The sequence below is a fragment of the Pongo pygmaeus genome, chromosome 1 (genome assembly GCF_028885625.2).
Source record: "Pongo pygmaeus isolate AG05252 chromosome 1, NHGRI_mPonPyg2-v2.0_pri, whole genome shotgun sequence".
Classification (NCBI taxonomy): Eukaryota; Metazoa; Chordata; class Mammalia; order Primates; family Hominidae; genus Pongo; species Pongo pygmaeus.
Genome location: NC_072373.2, coordinates 98,820,657 through 98,845,098, shown reverse-complemented (window position 1 = coordinate 98,845,098; position 24,442 = coordinate 98,820,657). Strand labels below are relative to the sequence as shown.

Genomic DNA, 24,442 nt, shown 5'->3' with positions numbered 1-24,442 from the left:
TGAGAGTTTGAAAATGAATTAAAGAGGCTGGTGCCACAAGAAGTATTTTTATGAGTTAAGTGTGAGTCATGTAACACAGACTAAGTACCGTCTCAAAAGCTGCTTTCTCAATTGCAACTGAATTCTATTTGGCTGATATTTTCTAGGTAGATTTGGGTAATGTTTGAAATAATGAAATCATGGTTATTGATCAAAGGAAATTTGTTTGGCAGCAGTTCTCAGGCTTTAGGGAACATAAGAAGCACTTGGGTGTGCTTATCTAAAGTACAGATTCTCAGGCTCACCTTTTAAGGGTTATGATTCAGTAGATCTCTCATAGGGCCTAGAAATCTTTATTTTTTTACTCCTTTACCAGGTGTGGGTAATGCAACCCACATACTCAGTTACATGCCCAGGGTGATGCAGTAGGTTGTAGGCCTTGGATTCTCAGTTCATTTTATCTTCATGATTATATTGAGAGTAATGAGCTAAGGTTATACCAACAAATAGTGAATTGTTAGGCTCTCGAATTCCAACCTAAGTGGAAAATCAGTTAAATACTAACTGTTCTATCTGATCGTCTATACTTTATTTATTGGATCTTGCTAAGCTCTTGAAATAAAGATGGATGGTTAAGAGGTAGAACAAGTTAATATTAATAGTTATAATAATCATTTTACTGCTTTGCAGTGTGTATAGTGTGTTATTGTTTGTAGTTTTATTTATTTATTTATTTATTTAGAGACAGCGTTTCACTGTTGTTGCCCAGGCTGGAGTGCAGTGGCGCAATCTCGGCTCACTGCAACCTCCGCCTCCCGGGTTCAAGCGATTCCCCTGCCTCAGCTTCCCAAGCAGCTGGGATTACAGGCATGTGCCACCACGCCCATCTAAATTTTGTATTTTTAGTAGAGACGGGGTTTCTCCATGTTGGTCAGGCCAGGCTGGTCTCAAACTCCCGACCTCAGGTGATCAGCCTGCCTCGGCCTCCCAAAATGCTGGGATTACAGGCATGAGCCACTGCGCCCAGCCAGTTTGTAGTGTTTTTACATCTGATCTTCACACAGTCCTGTGAGATAGGAAGATTATAAGCTCATCAAGGGCAGGGACTACATCAAATACTATGTATTTGTTGTATCCCTAGCCAAATGTCTGGTGGCACATGGAAAGTATTCTTCAGTAAATACTTGCCAAATGAATATATGAGTATTATCCCTATTTTATAAGACAGGAAATGGAAACTGAGTGTTGTACCAATGAATGGTAACCAGAATTAAATCCAGATCTTTGGATTCTAGATCTTGAATATTTTCTCTTTTTACAGCTGTTTTTTTTTTTTTTTTTTTTTCCTTTTAAAGAGATAGGAGTCTCACTATGTTGCCCAGGCTGTACTTGAATTCTGGGCTCAAGTGATCCTCCCACCTCAGCCTTCCAAGTAGCTGGGACTACAGGCATGCACTACCACACCTGGTTAATTTTTTTGTACTTTTTTTTTTTGTAGAGATGGGGTCGCCATGTTGCCCAGTGTGGTCTTGAACCCCTGGCCTCAAGTGATCTGCCCACTTTGGCCTCCTAAACTGCTGGCATTATAGGCTTGAGCACCTGGCTGCTTAAAATTCAGTTACATTTGTAGAAACGTCGATAGCGGTTGAACTTTGGTTCTACTGTTATGAAATGTAACTATTTTATATCTTTATTTACTCACTATTACCCATTGTTAAATTGGATGAGAGACAGGAGACTAAAGCAGGCATTCTTTGCCTTTATTATTGCTATCTTTACCCTGCTGGTTATCAGTGAAGACGGCAGAACAATGATTTTTAAATTCCTTTTAATTTCACAGGTAGTTGAGGTTGCAAACAAATAAAACTAAATTTGAAAATAGCATTACCTTCCCCTCAGAAATAACTTCCACAGATTGCTGTAACCAGGAAAATATATTTTACTAGTAGCATAATGATTTGTCTGGGTCTTTTAACTTATTGTGAAGAACAGTTCTCTTTCCATCTACCACTGACCAGTTTTTTTTCAGATGAGGGCCTGTTACCATGCTCTCAAAGATAATTATTTTTCAAGGTAAGTCCCATTGGGAATAATTCTTATGACCTTGTAGATAAGCAAAGAGACTTAATTGACAAGCAGACACTTAACAATTTATGATCACTGCTCAAAATGCTTTTGAGCATAATCTGTGGCAAGTTCATTCATTAGATGATGGCATTGCTGACAAAAGGATATTGTGGTGGTTTAGGTTAGAGCCATTTAGGTTCATTCTTTTCTTCCACCTCAGCTATGTAGATGTTTTCTGTGCTTCTTGGGCAATCCAGTAAGAGCCCATGGATGGGTTGGTACAGTTCAGCCCACATTTGGAAAAAAAATTTAGGCAGTTTTAAAATGTCTTTTAAAAAATTACAGCTCATAGTAAGAGATACATTTTACATTATAACCTAATATATATGCCAAAAAAAAAAACACCTGAAATAAGCTTCACAAAAATTATATTTACTGGCCAGGCACGGTGGCTCACACCTGTAATCCCAGCACTTTGGGAAGCCGAGGTGGGTGGATCACTTGAGCTCAGGTGTTCGAAACCAGCCTGGGCAACATGGTGAAACCTCCTCTCTGCAAAAAATACAAAAGTTAGCCACGTGTGGTGGCGCGTGCCTATATTCCCAGCTACTTAGGAGGCTGAGGTGGGAGGATTGCTTGAGCCTGGGATGTTGGGGCTTCAGTGAGCCATGATCACATCACTGACCTCAAGCCTGGGAGACAGAGACCCTGTCTCAAAAATAAAACAAAACCAAACACCAGAGTGCATGATACCAGTAAATACAGTTTTTTTGGTTTCTTTTTTCCTCCCACCTTAGCCTCCCAGAAAGCTGGGACCACAGGCGCATGCTACCATGCCCAGCTAATTTTTTGTATTTTTCGTAGAGACAGGGTTTCACCATGTTGCCCAGGCTGGTCTGAGATTCCTGGGCTGAAGTGATCCGCTTGCCTCTGCTTCCCAAAGTGCTGGGATTACAGGTTTGAGCCACCGTGCTGGGCCCACTCTGGTATTTTTTAGTTTGTTGGTATTTTGAGTTTCTTTGTTCTGTTTTTTTTGAGTGCTGGTGGTGGCCTGGTACATTAATTTCACAACTCATTAGGTTGTGATCCACTGTCTGAAAAACAGTAATTTAGGGCATCACTTTTCCTGATATTGGCCTGCTAAATATTACCTCATACTCAGTTTGGTTCCACAAGTAAGCACACACTGTATATAAAGTACTGCTTGGCTTGTATGAGTCATAGGGTCTCTGCATCCCTGCCTTTGAGAAGCTTACACTGCAGTAGGGAAGGTGAACAATTTACTGTGTGTAAAGCTAAACGAGATAATAGAGATAAATGAAAAGCACAATCGAAGTATAGAGGCAGGAGTGAATATGCCTAAGAAGACTGGTGGGGAGACAGCCCATACAAGGCTTTTAAACTGGATTGAAGAACAAATAAAACTTCAGAGAAGGGGCAAGGATTTTATAGGTTGAGGAAAACTGTGACCAAAGAGGGGAAAATGTGAAAAGCTCTTAGGCTAGCGAGGGGCTTAAAGTTGCTGTTTGTCTGTAGACATTTGTGGTGACAGAAACTGGAAAGGAAGGTTGCAGTAAGATTTAAAAAAGATGGCTTTGAATGTAATCCCAAGAAGTTTGGATTTTTTTCTCTTTATGAGCTCAGAATATAGCTGTGTGTGCATTAATACCCAGGACTTCCTGTGAATTTAGTTTTATGTAATTATTTACCAAAAGAAATTGAATAACTTTTCCAAGGCGAAAGAGGAAAATCACTATTAGAATTAGGATAATTTCAGAGCCATCTAGTCTCTTGGACTGTCTTGTACTATATAAAGAAGGGAACTAAGAACAACTAAGCTCTGACACCCAGAACTGGGAACAGCTGGTGAGGAGCTGGTTGCCTTTAACTTGTGTTTGTATTTTATTTCACAATCGAATCCAGCTTCTCAGTTATCCTTTCTCTTTCTCTTATGTTTTAAATGACTATACTTACTATTGTGTTTATAATTGGTAACTTTCATCCTTGTGTGCTACAAGCCTGTTGTGTTCTAGCTCTACTTTTCTCCAAGTCTGTTCCTGTGATTTGAAGATGATGCTTTTTTTTTTTTTTTTGAGACAAGAGTCTTGCTCTGTTGCCCAGTCTGGAGAGCAGTGGCACAATCTCGGCTCACTGCAGCCTCAGCCTCCCAGGTTCAAGCAATTCTCCTGCCTTAGCCTCCTGAGTAGCTGGGATTTCAGGTGTGCACCACCATGCCCAGCTGAATTGTTTGTATTTTTAGTAGAGACTGGGTTTCACCATGCTGGCCAGGCTGGTCTTGAACTCGTGACCTCGTAATCCACCCACCTCGGCCTCCCAAAGTACTGAGATTACAGGCATGAGCCACTGCACCTGGCCGAAGATGCTTCTTTTAATTTAAATCTTTTATTTTGGCATACAGCATGTTGGGAGCTGAATGGACTGAAGACAGAGGGGGAAACTTAATGTGGTACTGAAGTTTACACTTAATACCTACCTTCAAAATGAAAATTCATGTGAAGCTCCTTCAAATAAATTTAAGACCTGGTGGTGATCACAAAGTGAATTTTTGCTTTCTCTCATAGTATTAGTACTCCAGGGTTAAATTTTGTGGTATGGTATTAGTCAAATGCTAGGTAGTATGTGTGTAGTCTCTTGTTTATTATTTATTGCTCCCTGCCAACTAAATAAGGTTCTCATAATAGTTGAGGAAATGTGCCTCTCTGCAAGGTATTGAGGTGCTGAATAAGGAGTTGTATTTGAGTACTCTTATGTGTACTTCCTCAGTGAACTTCCACTGATACGAAAACATCTTTTAAGAAATGGTCTGTTTTTGCTTAAGCTATCTGAAACTTTTTAGATTCTTGTGTCAAACCTCAGAGCAAGACCAGAATGATAGGCCTATGTTTTCTACAGGCCTGATACACAAGGAATTAGCTTACTTCCCTCTGGAAAAGTGCAGGCAGTCTGCAGAGAGTCAGCTGCTCTGGTGCATGCTCTCCCAGCTGCTTTCAAGAGGCTGATTACTCTTACAGAACTTTCAATAAGATTATTAACTAGGAAGGTTGTCTCTTCCCCCTGCAAATACCACAGTACTTTTATATCTATGTGTCGATCTAGTTTTATTTATATTTATTTATTATGTTTTAAAAATTGGGAGATTGATTAAATGAATATTTGGAGATCTTGGAAAACATGATGGCCTCTGAGAATTTTGGAAACTTTTTCTACTTATTTTGCTGATCAGTTTAATCATCTAGAACGTTTGTTCCTGCCTCTGTCTTTACTTGGAAACAGCAATGAGTTTTGTTCTGTCTACCTGAGGTTTTGTATCAAGGAAGTGTGACACTGAAGTTTTGTTTGTGAGTTATGTGCTAGTAGATTATTTTAGATTTCCCTGTCCTACCCAGTTATCTTTTATATTCCTGATTTGGAAAAGGTCCGACTGTACCTTTCTTCTCTTTCAATATGTTGGAATGGACTACAGACTTACAGAAGTTGTAGTCTGTGTTTCTCATTTCCAAAAGAAATTGCTCAGATTTAATTTGGATTAAAAGATGGTATTTGATCGTCAGAGGGTCATATCCCTTCAAAAGTATATCTTGTTACTGATTTGTAAAGACTATCTTTCATAAATGAAGGTATTTCAGCTGTTTTTTTCAGTTGTCGTGATAGATTACACTATCTATTCACATTCATTTACAGGACCACTTGGGATTAATTGAATATATAGGAAATGGGTGGTTGAGATTCAGGGTTCAGGTTGCGGCCCCAGAACAAATTTACCAGATCACGTGAGGGATAATGCTTTTAATTACATTATGTGGTAATTCAGAAATAGTAGTGAAATAGAACTTCAGAAAAATCAAGATTTTTTTTTCCTTTGATGATTTACCTGACTTGCAAACCAAGGTTATTGATAAAACAAGTATATTTTATTCTTTAATTAACTTTCACTGTGGTCAGTATACCAAGTTAAAATCATTTGAGGGTAGCATTTAAATTGGCCATGTTGACAATGATTCAAAATGTAGCAGCCCTCAAACACTGAGTTGGTGTTGGGAAATGATTTAGGACTAGTTGTGTTTTGGTGGTGAACAACTGAGTGGGGGATCCTCAGAAATGTGTAGGAGGAAAATGAGTTACTTTAGGAAAATCATCATGGCTATTAGCAACTTTCCTTCCCATTTCTTTTTTTTTTAATTTAAATTTAATTTATTTTTCTTGCCTAGCCTGGAGTGTAGTGGTGCAATCACAGCTCACTGAAGCCACGACCTCCTGGACTCAAGGGATTCTCCCATCTCAGCCTCCCAAGTAGCTGGGACCACATGCATGTGCTACTACACCTGGCTAATTTTTATATTATTTGTTTATTTTATTTACTTATTTTTTTTGAAACAGAGTCTTGCCCCGTCGCCCAGGCTGGAGTGCAGTGGTATGATCTCAGCTCACTGCAACCTCCACCTCCCAGGTCCAAGTGATTATCCTGCCTCAGCCTCCCAAGTAGCTGGGATTACAGGCGCATGCCACCATACCCACCTAATATATATATATATATATTTTTTTTTGAGATGGAGTCTCGCTGTCGCCCAGGCTGGAGTGCAGTGGCACGATTTTGGCTTACTGCAACTTCTGCCTCCCAGGTTCAAGTGATTCTCCTGCCTCAGCCTCCCGAGTAGCTGGGACTACAGGTGCGGGCCACCATACTTGGCTAATTTTTTGTATTTTTAGTAGAGACGGGGTTTCACCTTGTTAGCCAGGATGGTCTCGATCTTCTGACCTCGTGATCTGCCCACCTCGGCCTCCCAAAGTGCTGGGATTACAGGCGTGAGCCACCGCGCCCAGTATTTTTTAATAGAGACGGGGTTTCACCATGTTGGCCAGTCTGGTCTTGAACTCCTGACCTCAGTGATCTGCCCGCCTTGGCCTCCCAAAATGCTGAGATTACAGGCATGAGCCACCACTCCTAACCTAATTTTTATATTTTTTTTGTAGAGACAAGGTCCTACTTTGTTGCCCAGACTGGTCTTGAACTTGTGGATTCAAATGATCCTCCCGCCTCGGCCTCCCAAAGTGCTGGGATTATAAGCATGAGCCACTGCACCTGACCCTTTCCCGTTTCTAACATTTATTGTCCTCCAGTACAAAGAAGTAACCCATTGTCATGTCCACTCTATGATAGGATAGAACTATAGGGTTGCTCTATATTGATCAAGTTTTTAAAGATAAAAATGAAAAAAAAATCCTATCCAGACAAAATAAATCAGTGTTGTATATTTTTGGAGCATCAGAACTTACTTTAAGACCTCACTGGTAATTCTTTAGCCTCTCACATGTGATAAAGACATTGTGCTTACATTTTTTTTAAATTTATTTATTTATTTATTTTAGAGACAAGGTATCACTCTTTCGCCCATGCTGGAGTGCAGTGGCACAATCATAACTCACTGCAGCTATTGATCTCCTGGGCTCAAGTGATCCTTCTGCCTCAGCCTCCTGAGTAGCTGGGACTATGGGCGTGTGCCACCATACACAGCTAATTTTTAAAATTTTTTTTGTAAAGTTAGGGTCTTGCTATGTTCCCCAGGCTGGTCTCAAACTCCTGGGCTCAAGCCATCCTCCTGCCTTGGCCTTCCAAAGTGTTGGGATTACAGGAGTGAGCCACCTCACCTGGCCTAAAATTCTAAGACTGGAATTTTGTATTCTACTAAGAGTGAAATGGACAGGTTTGTTTTTATTCTTGGTGACAAGTGGTTACATTGGCTTTTCAGGTAATGATCAGATTATAAATGAGCTTTTTTTTCTGAATAGCTTGATTATATATATATATATATATATATATATATTTTTTTTTTTGAGATGGAGTCTTGCTCTGTCGCTCAGGCTGGAGTGCAGTGGTGTGATCTCGGCTCATTGCAACCTCCATCTTCTGGGTTCAAGCAATTCTCTTGTCTCAGCCTCCCAAGTAGCAGGGATTATAGGCACCTGCCACCACGCCCTGCTAATTTTTGTATTTTTAATAGAGATGGGGTTTCACCATATTGATCAGGTTGGTCTGGAATTCCTGACCTCAGGTGATCCACCTGCTTTGGCCTCCCAAAATGCTGGGATTACAGACATGAGCCACCACGCCCGGCCAGCTTGATTATATTTTTATATTTATTTTTTAAATATCTTAAATCCTTAAGCCTTATTATACTTTTTTCTCTGAATGACAAGTGTGATTCATTTATTTGGAAATAAATCTACCTGATTATATTTGTATACTGATTGCCTTGGAGTTAGAAGGTTTGAGGACCCTGTAATTCTTTCTTCCCCAGTAATAAACTCTTGTTACTTCTGGCTGGAGGTATTAACGTTGATTGAAGAACAGGTGAGTCTTATTTGTACTTTTTCTGCCTCAGGCAGCATTCTTTGTAACTAGAACACCCAGTCAAAGGTAAAAAGTCCCAGTGATGGTAAGCAACTTATTTGACAAGTTATTTATTCTTTTTTTTCCTTTTTGGGAAGACCAGATGCCAATTAACATACTTCTCAGTTTCTCAGCTTTGCCAGGGGCAAACATTATTGTTATTAATACGCGCTTTTGCCCAGTGTTAAATTTTTGGACGTAGGTGCTTTAAAAATACTGATATAGGCCAGGCACTGTGGCTCACGCCCGTAATCCCAGTACTTTGGGAGGCCGAAGCGGCAGATCACTTGAGGTCAGGGGTTCGAGACCAGCCTGGCCAACATGGTGAAACCCCGTCTTCACTAAAAATACAAAAATTAGTCGGGTGTGGTGGCATGCACCTGTAATCCTAACTACTGGGGAGGCTGAGGCAGGAGAATTGCTTGAACCCAGGAGGTGGAGGTTGCAGTGAGCTGAGATCATGCCACTGCACTCCAACCTGGGTGACAGAGCAAGACTCTGTCTCAAAAAAAAAAAAAAAAAAGATAAATAAAAAAATATTGGTATAAAGGTTGAATCTGGCCAGGTGCGGTGGCTCATGCCTGTAATCTGAGCACTATGGGAGGCCGAAGGGGCAGATCACTTGAGGTCATGAGTTCAAGACCAGCCTGACCAACATGGTGAAACCCTGTCTCTACCAAAAACACAAAAATTAGCTGAGGAATCACTTGAACCGGGGTGGTGGAAGTTGCAGTGATTCGAGACCACACCAGTACACTCTATCCTGGGCAACAGAGCAAGACTCTGTGTCAAAAAAAAAAAAAAAAAAAGCTGGGTGTGGTGGCACACACCTGTAATCCCTGCTACTCGGGAGGCTGAGGCAGGAGAATTGCTTGAGCCTGGGAGGCAGAGGTTGTAGTGAGCCGAGATCAGGCCACTGCATTCCAGAGCTTGGGCAACAGAGTGAGACTGTGTCACACAAAAAATAAAATAAAATAAAAATAAAAGATTGGGCCGGGCGCAATGGCCCATGCCTGTAATCCCAGCACTTTGGGAGGCCGAGGCGGGCAGATCATGAGGTCAGGAGATTGAGACCATCCTGGCTAACACGATGAAACCCCGTCTCTACTAAAAATACAAAAAATTAGGTGAGCGTGGTGGTGGGTGCCTGTAATCCCAGCTACTCTGGAGGCTGGGGCAGGAGAATGGCGTGAACCCGGGAGGTGTAGCTTGCAGTGAGCCGAGATGGCGCCACTGCACTCCACCCTGGGTAACAGAGTGAGACCCTATCTCAAAAAAATAAAAAAATAAATAAAGATTGAATCTTATTTTTCATACTTAAAAAAAGTTACCAAAGGATTTGAGAAGTAAGGCTCTCTCTATAGAATCTTGGAAATTTGTTCAATTTGGTCTGTATGTGATTAACTTTTTTTTTTGTTTTCCCCTACATTTGCCAAAGATGAGACCTAATTAGAATTAAATGAAGGTTTTTTTGGCTTCTTTTTATTTTTGGACTTATTTTGAGCCAAGACATTTTTATATTGTCTTTTTCTAAAAAAGAATAATTTGTCAGAATTATTGCATTAAAAGAATGTTTTATGATAATGGTTTTAAAAATCAGGAAGAGAATACTGTTTTATCATGAGATTCAAGAGATCAAGACCATCCTGGCCAACATGGTGAAACCTGTCTCTACTGAAAATACAAAAAATTAGCTGGGTGTGGTGGCACACCCCTGTAGTCCCAGATACTTGGGAGGCTGAGGCAGGAGAATCACTTGAACTTGGGAGGCAGAGGTTGCAGTGAGCCAAGATCGCGCCACTGCACTCCAGCCTGGGCGACAGAGCAAGACTCTGTCTAAATAAATAAATAAATAAATAAATGTAAAATGAAGAAGAGAAAACTTATATTGATTGAAATTTTGGTACCTTATAACTTTGAGGTTGTTGTTTTCTGTTCACTTGTATTTAGGCAGTTGCTAAGGCTGGGCAGTGGTTACACTAAATCATGACTGAAGAGAGACAAGATAGTTTTTGTTTTGTTTTCTAATACTGTAAAGTGCTCCAGGCTCATCTTGTATATTTCCTGCTGTAGTCCTAGAATCAACCATTTATTTAAAGGTCCCTGGTTCCTTTATTGGTTTTACAGACCAAGATCTGGGCATTCTGGGCATTAGGGTGTGGTTTCTTTTAGGCCATTTCGGCTGACAGCAAAGAAATTTGTGTGTGTATATTAACTCTTGTGTATATACATATCTATAAATACTTCTCTATGTAACCCTCTGTATTATATTAAATTAAACATGAGTTCTGATTCTTCATCTCTACTGCATTACCACATGGATTATTCTAGCCTCCTCCCCTTGCTGATCTTCCGTGAATTTCCATTCCCACAGTGAGAAACTTGGCTTCTCCCATCTGCCACCCATTTACTTAATTGTTCAATTCCAGTACACTTGTTTAGCAGTACCAGAATTGTTAACGAGTACCTTCGTGGAAAACAACTTTATTGACTAAAGTACAGTACTTATTGGTAGTCCCTTTTGCGTTTAGTCTTATGGACTCTTTTCTTTTTCAGTCACTTAGATCCATAACTTTTCCTCTACTCACTTTAGTGAGGTTTTAAAAATACCTTTGAAATACAGTTGGGTTCTCTTGTCACGGTCTGGGATTCTCCCAACCTACTAACTGATTTTTAAAATATTTGCATATATTAAGGTTCACACTGTTCTTGTTTTTTTTTTTTTTTTTTTTTTTTTTTTTAAATAGAGATGGGGTTTTGAACTCCTGGGCTCAAGCAGTCCACCCGCTTTGGCTTCCCAAAGTGCTAGGATTACAGGTGTAAGCCACTGCACCTGGCCAAGGTTCACTGTTTGTTCTATAAAGTTCTATAGATTTTGACATGCATTATGTCATATATGCACCATTACAGTATCGTACAGAATAATTTCACTACCCTAAAAATTCCCTGTGCTTCGCTAATTCATCCTTGTCTTCTCCACAGGCCCCTGGTAACCACTGATCTTTGCCTTTTCTGGAATGTCATATAATTGGAATAATACATATATAGTAGCCTTTCAGACTGGCTTCTTTCCGTTAGCAACATGGACTTAAGGTTCCTGCATGTCTTTTCATGACTGGTTTTTTTTTTTTTTTTTTTTTTTTGTAGATGGAGTTTCACTCTGTCCCCCAGGTTGGAGTGCAGTGGTGCAATCTTGGCTCACTGCAACCTACACCTCCTGGGCTCAAGCGATTCTCCTGCCTCAGCCTCTTGAGTAGCTGGGATTACAGGCGCCCGCCACCATGCCCAGCTAATTTTTGTATTTTTAGTAGTGATGGGGTTTCACTGTATTGGCCAGGCTGGTCTCAAACTCCTGACCTCAGGTGAAACGCCCATCTTGGCCTTCCTAAGTACTGGGATTACAGGCATGAGCCACTGCGTCCGACCTTTTCATGGCTTAATAGCTCATTTCTTCTTTTAGAGGCATAATACTCAACTATATGGCTCTTCCACAGATTGTTTATTCATCTGTTGAAGGACATCTTGGTTACTTACAGTTTTTTGGCAATTATGAATAAAGCTGCCATAAACATTTATTTACGTGCAGGTTTTTGTGTAGGTGTAAGTTTTCAGCTCAGTTGGGTACTGGGAATGTGATTGCTGGATCTTATGGTAAGACTGTAAAAAGCTGCCAAACTGTCTTCCAAAGTGACTATCATTTTGTATTCCCACCAGCAGTGAATGAGGATTGCTGTTGCTCCACATCTTCACCAGCATTTGGTATTTGGTATTATCGGTTTTTTTTTATTTTAGGCATTCTAATAGGCGTGTAGTGGTATCTTGTTTTCATTTGCACTTCCCTGATGATGAATGATATTGAGCATCTTATATGCTTATTTGCCATCTGTATATCTTCCTTGTTGAGGTGTCTGTCCAGATATTTTGACCATTTTTAAATTGGGTTGTTTGTTTTCTTATTGTTGAGTTTTAATAGCTCTTTGTATATTTTGGATACAAGTATTTTATCAGATATGTGTTTTGCAAATATTTTCTCCTAGTCTGTTTTGTTTTTTCATTCTCTTAACAGTGTCTCTTGCAGAGCAGAAGTTTTCAATTTTAATAAAGTTCAACTTAGCAATTTTTTTCCTTCATGGATCATGCTTTTTGGTGTTGTAGCTGAGATCTCATTGCCAACTCCCTAGATTTTCTCCTATGTTATCTTTTAGAAGTTTTGTAGATTTGTATTTTTGTAATCCACTTTTAGGCAGCATTAGCTCAAACATTTCTAGATTATTTTGTTCTTCATGTTTACAATTTTACATGATTGCTTTCTAGTTTATTAAATTATTGTACTACAATTTTCTTAGATTTTCATCCCCCTATTGACTTTTTATAAAAACAAATTTGGAAACAACCTAAATAATAATGGATATGCTTGTGCTTAGCTTTTTTGTGTTTAGGCTCTTGCTTCAGCAGCCTATATAGTAAAATTAGAACGATACAGAGAAGATTAGCATGGCCCCTGTGGAAGGATCATACGTAAATTTGTGAAGTGTTCCATATATATATACACACACATATATACATATACATATATACACATATGTATATATATGTATACACGTATATGTATATACGTATATATACATATATACGTATATATATGTTTGTATATATGTGTGTATATATATGTGTATATATGTAATTTTTTTTTTTTTCGAGACAGAGTCTCACTGTGTTGCCCAGGCTGGAGTGCAGTGGGGCAGTCTCAGCTCACTGCAACCTCTGCTTCCTGGGTTCAAGCGATTCTCCTGCTTCAGCCTCCTGAGGGTCTACATGTGCTTGCCACCATGCCTGGCTAATTTTTTGTATTTTTGGTAGAGACAGGGTTTTACCATGTTTGCCAGGCTGGCCTCGAACTCCTGACCTCAGGTGATCTGCCTGCCTCAGCCTCCCAAAGTGCTGGGATTACAGGCGTGAGCCAATGTGCCCGGCCACTGTTCCATATTTTTTTGTGTGTGTGTGAGGCCAGCCTGACCAACGTGGTGAAGCCCTGTCTCTACTGAAAATACAAAAATTAGCAGGTCGTGGTGGCCTGCACCTGTAATCCCAGCTACTCAGGAGGCTGAGGCAGGAGAATCGCTTGAACCCAGGAAGCGAAGGTTGTAGTGAGCCGAGATCGTACTGCTGCACTCCAGCCTGGGCGACAGAGCGAGACTTTGCCTCAAAAAAAAAAAACAAAACAAAAAACTGTTTTGTGTTTGGGATTATTTCATTTATTCTTAGAAGAAATGCTTGAGAGTGTTCTGCATACCATTGTAAAATTTTTGCCTTAGGAAGCTCATATTTTGGTCATTACCTTAGGATAAATTCTCAGTAATACAATTAGTTAAGATATTATGACCATTTTTGTATCTTTAGATGCATATTGCCAGTGAAATTACTTTCCAAAGGATTTTACCTATTTATAAAACCATCTCATATTCTAGATGATAAAAGTTGATATTAAAAATAATTAAGATAATAATTTTTTATTTTAAAAGTTGTTGACCAGATTTTACTATTTATTAGAAAATGCAAGCATTTTGGAAAACTTTGGCCATTTACTTTCTCTTGTTGCGCTTTTATCATCCATCAATAAATAAGATGCTCTAAGATGTGAGGTGCAAAATATTATTATTTCTAAAACAACATTCCAAATGTCTTTGATATTTAGTGATCCAGAATGGAAATTTTGTTTAGATCTGTTCAAGCTTCACAACTATTTTGGCTGCATTCATTGCTTACACGTGTCTAATCTTATGTCTCAAGAGTTTAAGGGCAAAGTATGGTATGATTGCTTATATAATTAATAAGAATATTCTTTGGCCGGGCACGGTGGCCCACGCCTGTAATCCCAGCACTTTGGGAGGCCGAGGTGGGTGGATCACGAGGTCAGGAGATCGAGACCATCCTGGCTAACACGGTGAAACCCCGTCTCTACTAAAAATACAAAAAATTAGCTGGGTGTGGTGGTGGGCGCCTGTAGTCCCAGCTACTAGGGAGGCTGAGGCGGGAGAATGGCGTGAACCCGGGAGGCGGAGCTGGCAGTGAGCCGACATCGTGCCACTGCACTCTAGCCTGGGCGACAGCGAGACTCCGTCTCAAAAAAAAGAATATTCTTCAACTTGTTTGCCTAAGTAAGATAGCAAGGAGGCAGAGTTAGATGAAAACGAGACAAACTGAACCAGTCAGATGATTTAACTGCAAAAATTAGAAAGGACAGACCTTTACATTTTGGTAGAGTAGTTCCTTGTCTTTACAGTGTAGTTTCTAGTACAGTTGTACTGAACAGCTAAGCAGTGAACCAGTGAAAAGTCAAAGGAAATGTCTCTCTTCTCATATGCCAGGGGTCTTTTTTCCTTCAACTTCAGAGATCTCCTAATTTTTAAGAAGATATGTTGTGGAGAAGGTAGGGAGTTCATTTACAAAGCTCTGTATAATTGAGGAGATGATATAATAGCTGTGTTAAAGTTTTAAACGTAGTTCCAGTCACCCTAACTCAACTATTTTTGTATTTTACATAGTGTGCCTTATGGGCTAAAATATAAACAATTTGTGATCTTCGTTTTTGCATTTAACATAAGAACTTTTCCATGTTTGCATATAGTTTTCATAAATATTTTTAAGATGTTTATAGTCCATATGTTTGATGTACTTCAGTGTCTTTAAAGGTTTCTCTAATATTGGATATTATTTGGCTGAACAAATTACTTTTCAAATACTTGGTTAGAAGAAAATGCTTTACAATCTTAAATGCTTAAATTTTTTTTTTTCCTTGAGACAGGGTCTCCTCTGTCACCCAGGCTGGAGTGCAGTGGCGCAATCTCAGCTCACTGCCACCTCTGCCTCCTGGGTTCAAGCAATCCTCTTAGGTAGCTGGGACAATACGTGTGCACCACCAGGCCCAGCTAATTTTTAAAATATTTTCTGTAGAGGCAGAATCCCACCATGTTGCTCAGGCTGTCTTGAACTCCTGGGCTCAAGTGATCCTCCCACTGCGGCCTCCCAAAGTGTTGGGATTGTAGGTGTCAGCCACTGTGCCTGACCCTTAAAAATCTAACAAGTGAAATCTAGGCCTCCTAAGAAAAAGAATCTGAATTATATTTGTAATGCACTATAATGGTATTTTTGCAGTGTTTGGTGAATTTAACTTTTGTCCCTTACATTATGGCTTTGATAAACTTGAGAGATGCTCCTGTTATCTGACTTAACTTTATAATTTGTTGCGGAGGTTGTTTTTTTTTTTTGAGATGGAGTTTTGCTCTCGTTGCCCAGGCTGGAGTACAGTGGTGTGATCTCGGCTCACTGCAATCTCTGCCTTCCAGTTTCAAGTGATTCTCCTGCCTCAGCCTTCCAAGTAGCTGGGATTACAGGCATGTGCCACCACGCCCGGCTAATTTTTGTATTTTTAGTAGAGACGGGGTTTCACCATGTTGGCCAGTCTGGTCTTGAACTCCTGACCTTGTGATCTGCTCGCCTCAGCCTCCCAAAGTGCTGGGATTACAGGCGTGAGCCACCGCACCCGGCCACGTTGCTGAGGTTTTTAACTATACTAGGTTTGAAATATGTGTCCTATTGTTTATAGGAGATTAAGACAAAAAAGCCAAAGCAGAAGTAGGGGTAAACTAGCTGTGGCTTAATTTTCTTTTCATTACTTCCATGAAATAACCTTGTAAGACTTGGAAATACCCAAAGTTTAGCTTATTTTCTACAAGATATGGGAGGTGAAGGAAAAAGCATATATTTTATTTAAGCAGTTTTATGCTGCAGATATGTACAGATTCATCTACTAGATATTTAACAAATTTATTCACAATAGCAAAACATTCAGAGTAATCTAAAAGTAGAATAGGTGTTATGCTTTTCACCCAGATGGCGGACTCCTATTTCACACTTACAGATGTGGATATTATATAATAATTTTTATTTTTATTTTATTTATTTTTATTTTTATTTTTTTTTGAGACGGAGTCTGGCTCTGTCGCCCAGGCTGGAGTGCAGTGGCGCAATCTCGGCTCACTGCAAGCTCCACCTCCCGGGTTCATGCCATTCTCCTGCCTCAGCCTCCCTAGTAGCTGGGCCTACAGGCGCCCGCCACTACGCCTGGCTAATTTTTTTGTATTTTTAGTAGAGATGGGGTTTCACCGTGTTAGCCAGGATGGTCTCGATCTCCTGACCTCGTGATCTGCCCGCCTCAGCCTCCCAAAGTACTGGAATTACAGGCTTGAGCCACCGCGCCCGGCCAATAAACTTTACTGAGGCTTAATTAACATACAGTCAAATGCACACATATGAAGTGTAGAGTTTGAGTTTTGGCAAAAGTATACATCCATTTAACCACCACCTCAGTCAAGATATAGACAGTTCCATCACTTTTTTTTTTCCTGACACAGAGTTTCACTTTGTCACCTAGGCTGGAGTGTGGCGGTGAGATCTTGGCTCACTACAGCCTTGACTCCCAGGTACAAGCAATCCTCCTACCTCAGTCCCCAAGTAGCCAGGACTGCAGGCCTGCTCCAGGTTGCCCAGCTAATGTTTTGTATTTTTTGTAGAGATGGGGTTTTGCCATGTTGCCCGGGCTGTTCTCAAACTCCTGAGCTCAAGTGATCTCCCCCTGCCTCTGCCTCCCAAAGTGCTGGGATTACAGGCGTGACACGTAAAAAAGTTTCTTTGTGCCCCTTTGCATTCAGTACTATCCCCTCCAGACAACAAGTGATTTGATTTCTACCACTAAAGTTTTGCCTATTCCAGAACTTCAAATAAATGGAGTCAAATCAGTCGGATTCTTTTCTGTCTCACTTTCCTCCCCCCGGAGTGTATTTTTGAGATTTATCTGTGTTGTTGGTGATATGAGTAGTTTTTCCCTTTTATTCCTTTTTCCTTTTATTGCTGTGATACTCCACTTTATGAATATGCCACAACTTGTTTATCCATTTGCTTTTTGATAGACATTGGGTTGTTTTTAGTTTTGTACTATTTTGAATAAAGCTGCAGTGAACATTCAACTACAGTTGTTTGTGTAGATGTGTTTTGTTTTTTTTTTCTCTTGGATAATACCTAGGAGTGGAATTGCTGGGTCTTGTAGTAAATGTGTGTTTAACATTATGAGAAACTGCTAGATTGTTTTTATTTTATGCACTTATCAGCTGTATATAAGAATGGCACTTGTTCCACATCTTTGGCAAAACTTGGTATTGCTACTCTATTTTAGCCATTCTTATAGACATGTAGCCATTGTGTAGACATATAGCCATCTACAAAATTGAAATGTATGTCTTAGCACTTGCAGTTATAGGAATTTATTATCTATTTTTAATGGGCTGCCTCTGAGAGACTAATTACTTTTTTATTACTTTCGTGCATGTCACAGAGGGTCAAAATAGTATTTTGCTTACTATGTAGAATGGCTTTTTGCTGTGGTATATATAGTGATTGGGTTTGTCATATTTCCATTTATACCTAGTTTTCATTGTATATAGCTTCCTTCACAAGTGGTATACAAATCCTGACTAGAGCTTTTTCTCCTGCTTTTGGAAATGTTTATGTTAGCTTTGCAGTTTCCCTAGCTGGCCAACTTTGGTTGAATAAAAGTCTTATTTGAAGCCGCTCCCATTAGCTAGCTTAAGGCCTCTCTCTATTGGGGCCAAATGTTGGTCTTATGTAAAAGTAAGTATTTTATTAAAATTATCGAGTGTATCTTTACAATGCCAAAGACATAAAATAAATTAGATATCATCTGCGTAACTAAAGCAAATTTTCATCTTATTTGTGGATTGTTGGAATTTTTGGCCCCCTTAATTTTTTCCTTCATTTTATTATGAAAAGTTTCAAACCTACAGAAAAATTGAAAGAATTGTACAGTGAATACCTGTATACCTATCACCTAGATTCTATAATTACATTTTGTTGTATTTGCTTAATCGCATATGTGTTAGACATTTTTGATGATGTATTTAAGCTGCTGCCTTTCTTTATAAAAGCAGTATATATTGGTAGATCCTACTGGGCGGTCAGTACTTTTGTGTGATAAGAGAATTAGTGCTTCACTGATCCAGTGGTCTTGTGAAGCTGGCTATCTGTGAACCCCATTATCATTGGTTGAGAGCTTAATTATTTATTTTCAAATGAATTCCAGCTAGATTACGTTACAAAGACAGAATTGAAAGGCAAGGGAAATTGCAGGTAGAAAAGGTTTGTATCATCAAGGAGGTGAAAATACTACCAACTTGTTTGCCCAATTGATACAAACACTATAACACAAATAGCTACCATTTATTGAGTAGTTACCATGTTCTAGAGCTTCCTCTCATTTTAATTTTCACAACAACTCTATTAGCCAATGATATTAACCCCATTTTATGGATTAGAAAATTGAGATTTAATGAGATAAAGTAATTTACTTAAGGGCTCATCCATTAAACAGCACAATTGGTATTCAAACCCAAGTCTGTTTGACTCCCAAACCCATACTTTGAACCTGAAGTCTGTACTGCTGAAAGTTTCTCCTTACTGAAGAATTTATATTTTGCATTAATTTATGTCTTCAGAATTGTACAAAGTATTGGGCCACACCGAATTTGAGTCTGGTATAGTAGCCTTCTTGTAAAAAATTATATAACATTTTTATGACTGTGAAGACCTCTTAGTTCTTGAGGAAGGAGGGCCCTTTTTCAAACCAGACATTCTGGGGTTTTTACTGACCTTATTTCATTCTCTGAAGAACGAAGGAATTTCCCACTTTGTAATAAGTCGTGGAATGTATAGCATTCCTTCTATAGTTGAACCAGATAAATATTAGCAAGTCTGTTTAGAATATGACACTGGAAGTTTTTTCCTGTCATTTTTAAAAAGGTTTTTGGAATTATAGTCAATCTGAAACTTGGTCTTACTAATAAAGAAGTGAAACCTAAGTGAGCTCCCTTGCTCCCTGACGGCTCTTGGTATAAGTCTCACTTAAGTTTCTCTGACGATTTTCAGGGTTTATTTTTGTGAGTGACCCAAGGAACAGTGTATTTTGATTTGAAAACTGAATGGGTGGAGGTGTGTATTGAAAGCAATAGTTCTAAATCTTTTTGGAGTTCATATACTCCTTTTTGAAGCTGATGAAAGCTAGGGAAACTCCCCAGAAAAAAATGCATAATAGGCACATAAAAAAATTTTACATACAAATTTTGTAGATCCAGTGACTCCCAAGTCTACCAACAGAGTGCCCTAGATAAAAAATTCTTTAAAGGAAAAAAAATTAGGGAACCGAAAAATAAGATTTGAGCATCAGTTTTTATTTTTCACAAATGTGCATTTCATAAAATTGATTGCATTAACAGAAATTTTGGTATTTAAGATTTTATTTTATTTCATTTTTAAAAAAACAGGATCTTCTTCTGTAACCCAGGCTGGAGTGCAGTGGCATGATCTAGCTCACTGCAGCCTTGAACTCCCAGGCTCAGGTGATCTTCCCAGCTCAGCCTCCCAAGTAGCTGGGACTATAGGCACGTGCCACCAGGCCGGGCTAATCTTTTGGTATATTTTGTATAGAGACGGGGTTTCACCATGTTGCCCAGGCTGGTCTCAAACTCCTGAACTCAAGTGATCCACCTGCCTTGGCCTCCTAAAGTGCTGGGATTACAGGTGTGAGCCACACTGTGCCTAGCCTGTATCCAAGATATTAGTATTTTGGTCAGTCTTTAAGGTGTCAGCTCTTGCCACTTTTGTTAAAAAAAAAAAAAAAAAAAGGATATTCATGAGTTAGCTAAGGTTCCTAGGAATATATAAGAATGTATGGTGATTTCTAAACTTGCCTTTTCATTTTTTTCTTATACCATCAAATCATTTTCTCAGAACTAGTAAGGCCAAATACTTAGATAAAATCTTTTGCCAGTTCCTTACTTAAGATTTCCATTTCTTCTTTAATCAAAATCTATATACATAGTACCTCTTTACTTCTTAAACCTTCTGATATAAATGTTTAGGAATTGTTCTACATGTTTTATTACATTAATCTTCACAGCAACTCTGTTAGGAACTTATTGTCTCCATTTACAGATGTGGAAAGCAAGGCTAAGAAAGGTTAAAAACTCAGCCAAGACCAGTTCTGGTACTAATAGGCAGGATCAGGATTTAAACTCCTGTAACTAGCTCCAAAGCCCATTTTCTTTCCATTTTACCATGCTGGTGTATGATCAGAGTTGATCACATTTTTTTTTTTTTTTTTTGAGACAGAGTCTTGCTCTGTCCCTCAGGCTGGAGTGCAGAGTGCAGTGGCATGATCTCGGCTCACCGCAAGCTCCGCCTGCCGGGTTCACGCCATTCTCCTGCCTCAGCCTCCCGAGTAGCTGGGACTACAGGTGCCTGCCACCATGCCTGGCTAATTTTTTGTATTTTTAGTAGAGATGGGGTTTCACTGTGTTAGCCAGGATGGTCTCGATCTCCTGACCTTGTGATCCGCCCGCCTAGGCCTCCCAAAGTGCTGGGATTACAGGCTTGAGCCACCGCGCCCGGCCCCTGATCATGTTTTTTGATCACAAGTCTGACTGAATGAATACAAAGCCCAAGTTTTCATCAGTGAAAGGGGCTCTTTATTTTTTTCTGTAGCTAGCTTATTGTAAAATTACTGATTTTTTTGTATATAAGTTAGACTTGTAGGATGTGAAATGTCAGGAGTGCTGAATTTACTGGCTAGATTGTTAAACCCTAAATTAAATCCCAGGAGGCTAGCTGGGGGATCTCCTGACTGTTCTGTTTATATAAATGGATATTTCAGATACCAGACTCTGACAGAGACAGTTTCAGTGACTGAAAAGTTTATGGAAAGCTTGTTACTAAACTTAGTATCATTTTTCAGGAAGGAAAATCCCTAATGGTTTGGAACAGGACTGAAAAAGAATTTAACTCTAAAGGGTAGATAAGCTTTAAATGTTAAATTGATTAGAGGTCAGGTGTGTATTTCCTACGTCTCTTGGGATAGCCATGGGAGGGAACCTCCAGGCCTGCTGCCCAGTGGTTTTTGCTGAGAGAGCAGCTGGATCAGCATTCTGGAAGGTAGTTTGGTTTGCTGAGTGAGTTTTGTGAGACTCAGCATCTTTCTTGACAAAATACTTCATCTAAACCTTGTACTTTGTTTGCCTTATTTCAGCCTTTTGTACACAGCAAAACAGGAAGGAAAATTAGTAGGCTGACTATATAATTATAGGTGTATATTTTTTAGTTTGGACTGATTACACAGGACTCTAAATGAGATAGCATAGAGCAGGAAAAAAGTTGATGGAATCCCAAGAGGTTAATTGAATTGGAAACTAGTGTATGTGAAGAGTAATACCATTTAGCTCCCAAAGTAATGAAACTTGGCATAAAGGAAAATTAAGTTGACTGATTTGAGATATGGAGAGAAATTGGATGTAAATGTAAAGGAATTATCTTCAGTCATAACTTTGAGTCTCTATTTACAAATTAAGAGAATGTATTTTGTGAAGGTTCTTTTAACAGAATTCCTTTGAGGTTTAAAAAGGACAAAGTACAATTCAAGTGGCAGGGCTGTCAAAAGCCACTTTGATTGAATTTATACATGATTAGTTAGAATGAGGAAATTGGACTGTTTGACTGAAAAAGCTTTGTTTCCTCCTCAGCTTCAGCCTCTTTCCATGTGCGTTCCTGAAGCTATGTGTGGGATATTAGTATAGAGGAAGGGGAGGTCTTCTCACCTCTTTCCATTTTTTCCCCCCCATAAGTTCACAAAGTTTTTCACATTAGAAACTGTTAAAACATAAACAACTTTTCTGGAACCAAATTAATCTTTTGACTTCATGGTTCATACCGTGTAACACTGGAGTGGGGGCAGGAGGGTGGAGATACAAGGTGTTTGGACCCTTCTGGTTTATGGGATTGTCTTTTTCCCTTTTTCCCCTTAGGAACCACGTGAATGTTGAGGGGGCGACACACAAGCAGGTGGTGGACCTGATTCGAGCAGGCGAGAAGGAATTGATCTTGACAGTGTTATCTGTACCTCCTCATGAGGCAGATAACCTAGATCCCAGTGACGACTCGTTGGGACAATCATTTTATGATTACACAGAAAAGCAAGCAGTGCCCATATCGGTCCCCAGATACAAACATGTGGAGCAGAATGGTGAGAAGTTTGTGGTGAGTGTCAGCCCAACTCGATCCTCAAACATCTAGCTTTGTTTCCCCTAGTCTTATAATTATGAAACTATTATAGTGGTAGATAAAAGACTGCAACCTAGGTCAGTTTGTCTACTAGGAGGATGAGTTCACACATAAATAAAAGACACTGACCCTGGTTTATTGCAGGGGGTGAACTACAGTAATGGAAAAGAGTCCTACTCAGCTTGAGTATAATTCCATTTCATTTTTAGATAGTTTCAAGTTTGCATTCTGGTTTGTTGTAAACGTGTGAGTTTTTGTTTGTTTAGTTTCTTTTTTGTTTGTTCTTTCGTTGGTTGCCGTATCTCTTTGTTAATAGTAGTTTCTTATAGGGCAAGATTAATTTAAAAGGATGGTGTCCTTCAAGATATTTGGGTAATAGAGAGGTTCGCCCATTTCAGAACTTAGATGTCTCTACTATTCTTTCCACATCATGTTCTTTTTCATTTTCTTTGGAGATAACCGTGTGAATGATTAACTGTGGTTTTTCCCACGAGTTTCCTGAATGCAATTCCCATGAGCTGTTTCACACATTTCTAATCTGTTGCTGTTGTAGCTATGCAGGAAAGCCCATCTTGAATTTTTAGTGATGTGTGCTAGCCCCTTTGCTGAATGCCTTTTTTTGTTCTTCAAAGCCTAATTGCCACTGATAGCTCAGTCTACTTAATTTTTCTTTTGGTTGCAATATGCTTTATTTGCCTTTAATTATTTGTGGAGTGTTGATATAATGAGAAATGTTCATTATTCTTAGTAGAAAATGCAGTGGGTTCTGTTAGATGCTGGCAAACAGATTACAGGTGTTTAAAGCTTAACAGTTGACTAAAGTTACAGTCTCTAAAACTGAGATTTATCCTCTGCATAGGAACGAGCTACTAAACATTTATGGTAAATTCTTTTTAGTGAAGAGGTAAGAAAAGCAAGGAAACTAAAAAAGTTGCAGAGGATCAAGTAATGCTTGGTTGCATCTGTAATTAGCTGTAGATGATGGCATATAGGTTTTATTTCAGCATGGACTTCTGTAGTCTTAGAACCACACACAGAATTTAGAGTTTTATGCTTCCTAAGTGCTAACTTTGAGTCATAAGGCATGTAAGAAGTTGAAATCAAGGTCACATCCTAAAAGTAGAGCAGACTGGATGTTGAGATCTTTTGTGAATTACCTAAAACCTTGGAAACTTGAGAAAAGGAATGATACTACCAATTGTACCTTTGTTTATTTTTATTTTTATTATATATATTTTTTTTTTTTTTTTTTTTTTTTTTTTTTTTGGTGGATTCCTTAGGACTTTCTTTTTTTTTTTTTTTTTTATTTTCTTTTTTATTTTTTTATTTTTTTTTTTTAAATTTATGAAGTATTTATTGATCGTTCTTGGGTGTTTCTCGGAGAGGGGGATATGGGAGGGTCATAGGATAATAGTGGAGAGAAGGTCAGGAGATAAACACATGAACAAAGGTCTCTGGTTTTCCTAGGCAGAGGTCCCTGCGGCCTTCTGCAGTGTTTGTGCCCCTGGGTACTTGAGATTAGGGAGTGGTGATGACTCTTAAAGGGCATGCTGCCTTCAAGCATCTGTTTAACAAAGCACATCTTGCACCGCCCTTAATCCATTTAACCCTAAGTTGACACAGCATATGTTTCAGAGAGCATGGGGCTGGGGGAAAGGCCATAGATCAACAGCACCCCAAGGCAGAAGAATTTCTCCTAGTCAGAACAAAATGGAGTCTCCTATGCCCACCCCATTCTACACAGACACAGCAACAATCTGATCTCTCCTTCCTTTCCCCACACTTCCTCCCCTTCTCTTCAACAAA

The 24,442-nt window shown here is 39.3% G+C and overlaps 1 protein-coding gene and 1 non-coding gene across 5 annotated transcripts in view; both read left to right on the top strand.

Moving 5' to 3' along the window:
• The window catches only part of SNX27 (sorting nexin 27), a 92,640-nt gene that overhangs the window by 4,638 nt on the left and 63,560 nt on the right, over positions 1–24,442 (top strand). For all 4 annotated transcript variants that reach the window (XM_054474055.2, XM_054474056.2, XM_054474057.2 and 1 more), the window contains exon 2: positions 22,381–22,612. In XM_054474055.2, coding sequence (XP_054330030.1) covers positions 22,381–22,612 — 232 coding nt within the window. The remainder of the gene's footprint in view (positions 1–22,380; positions 22,613–24,442) is intronic.
• LOC129027813 (U6 spliceosomal RNA) lies at positions 12,893–13,001 on the top strand. The gene has a single exon (XR_008498715.1). It is a non-coding gene; the product is annotated as a U6 spliceosomal RNA (small nuclear RNA).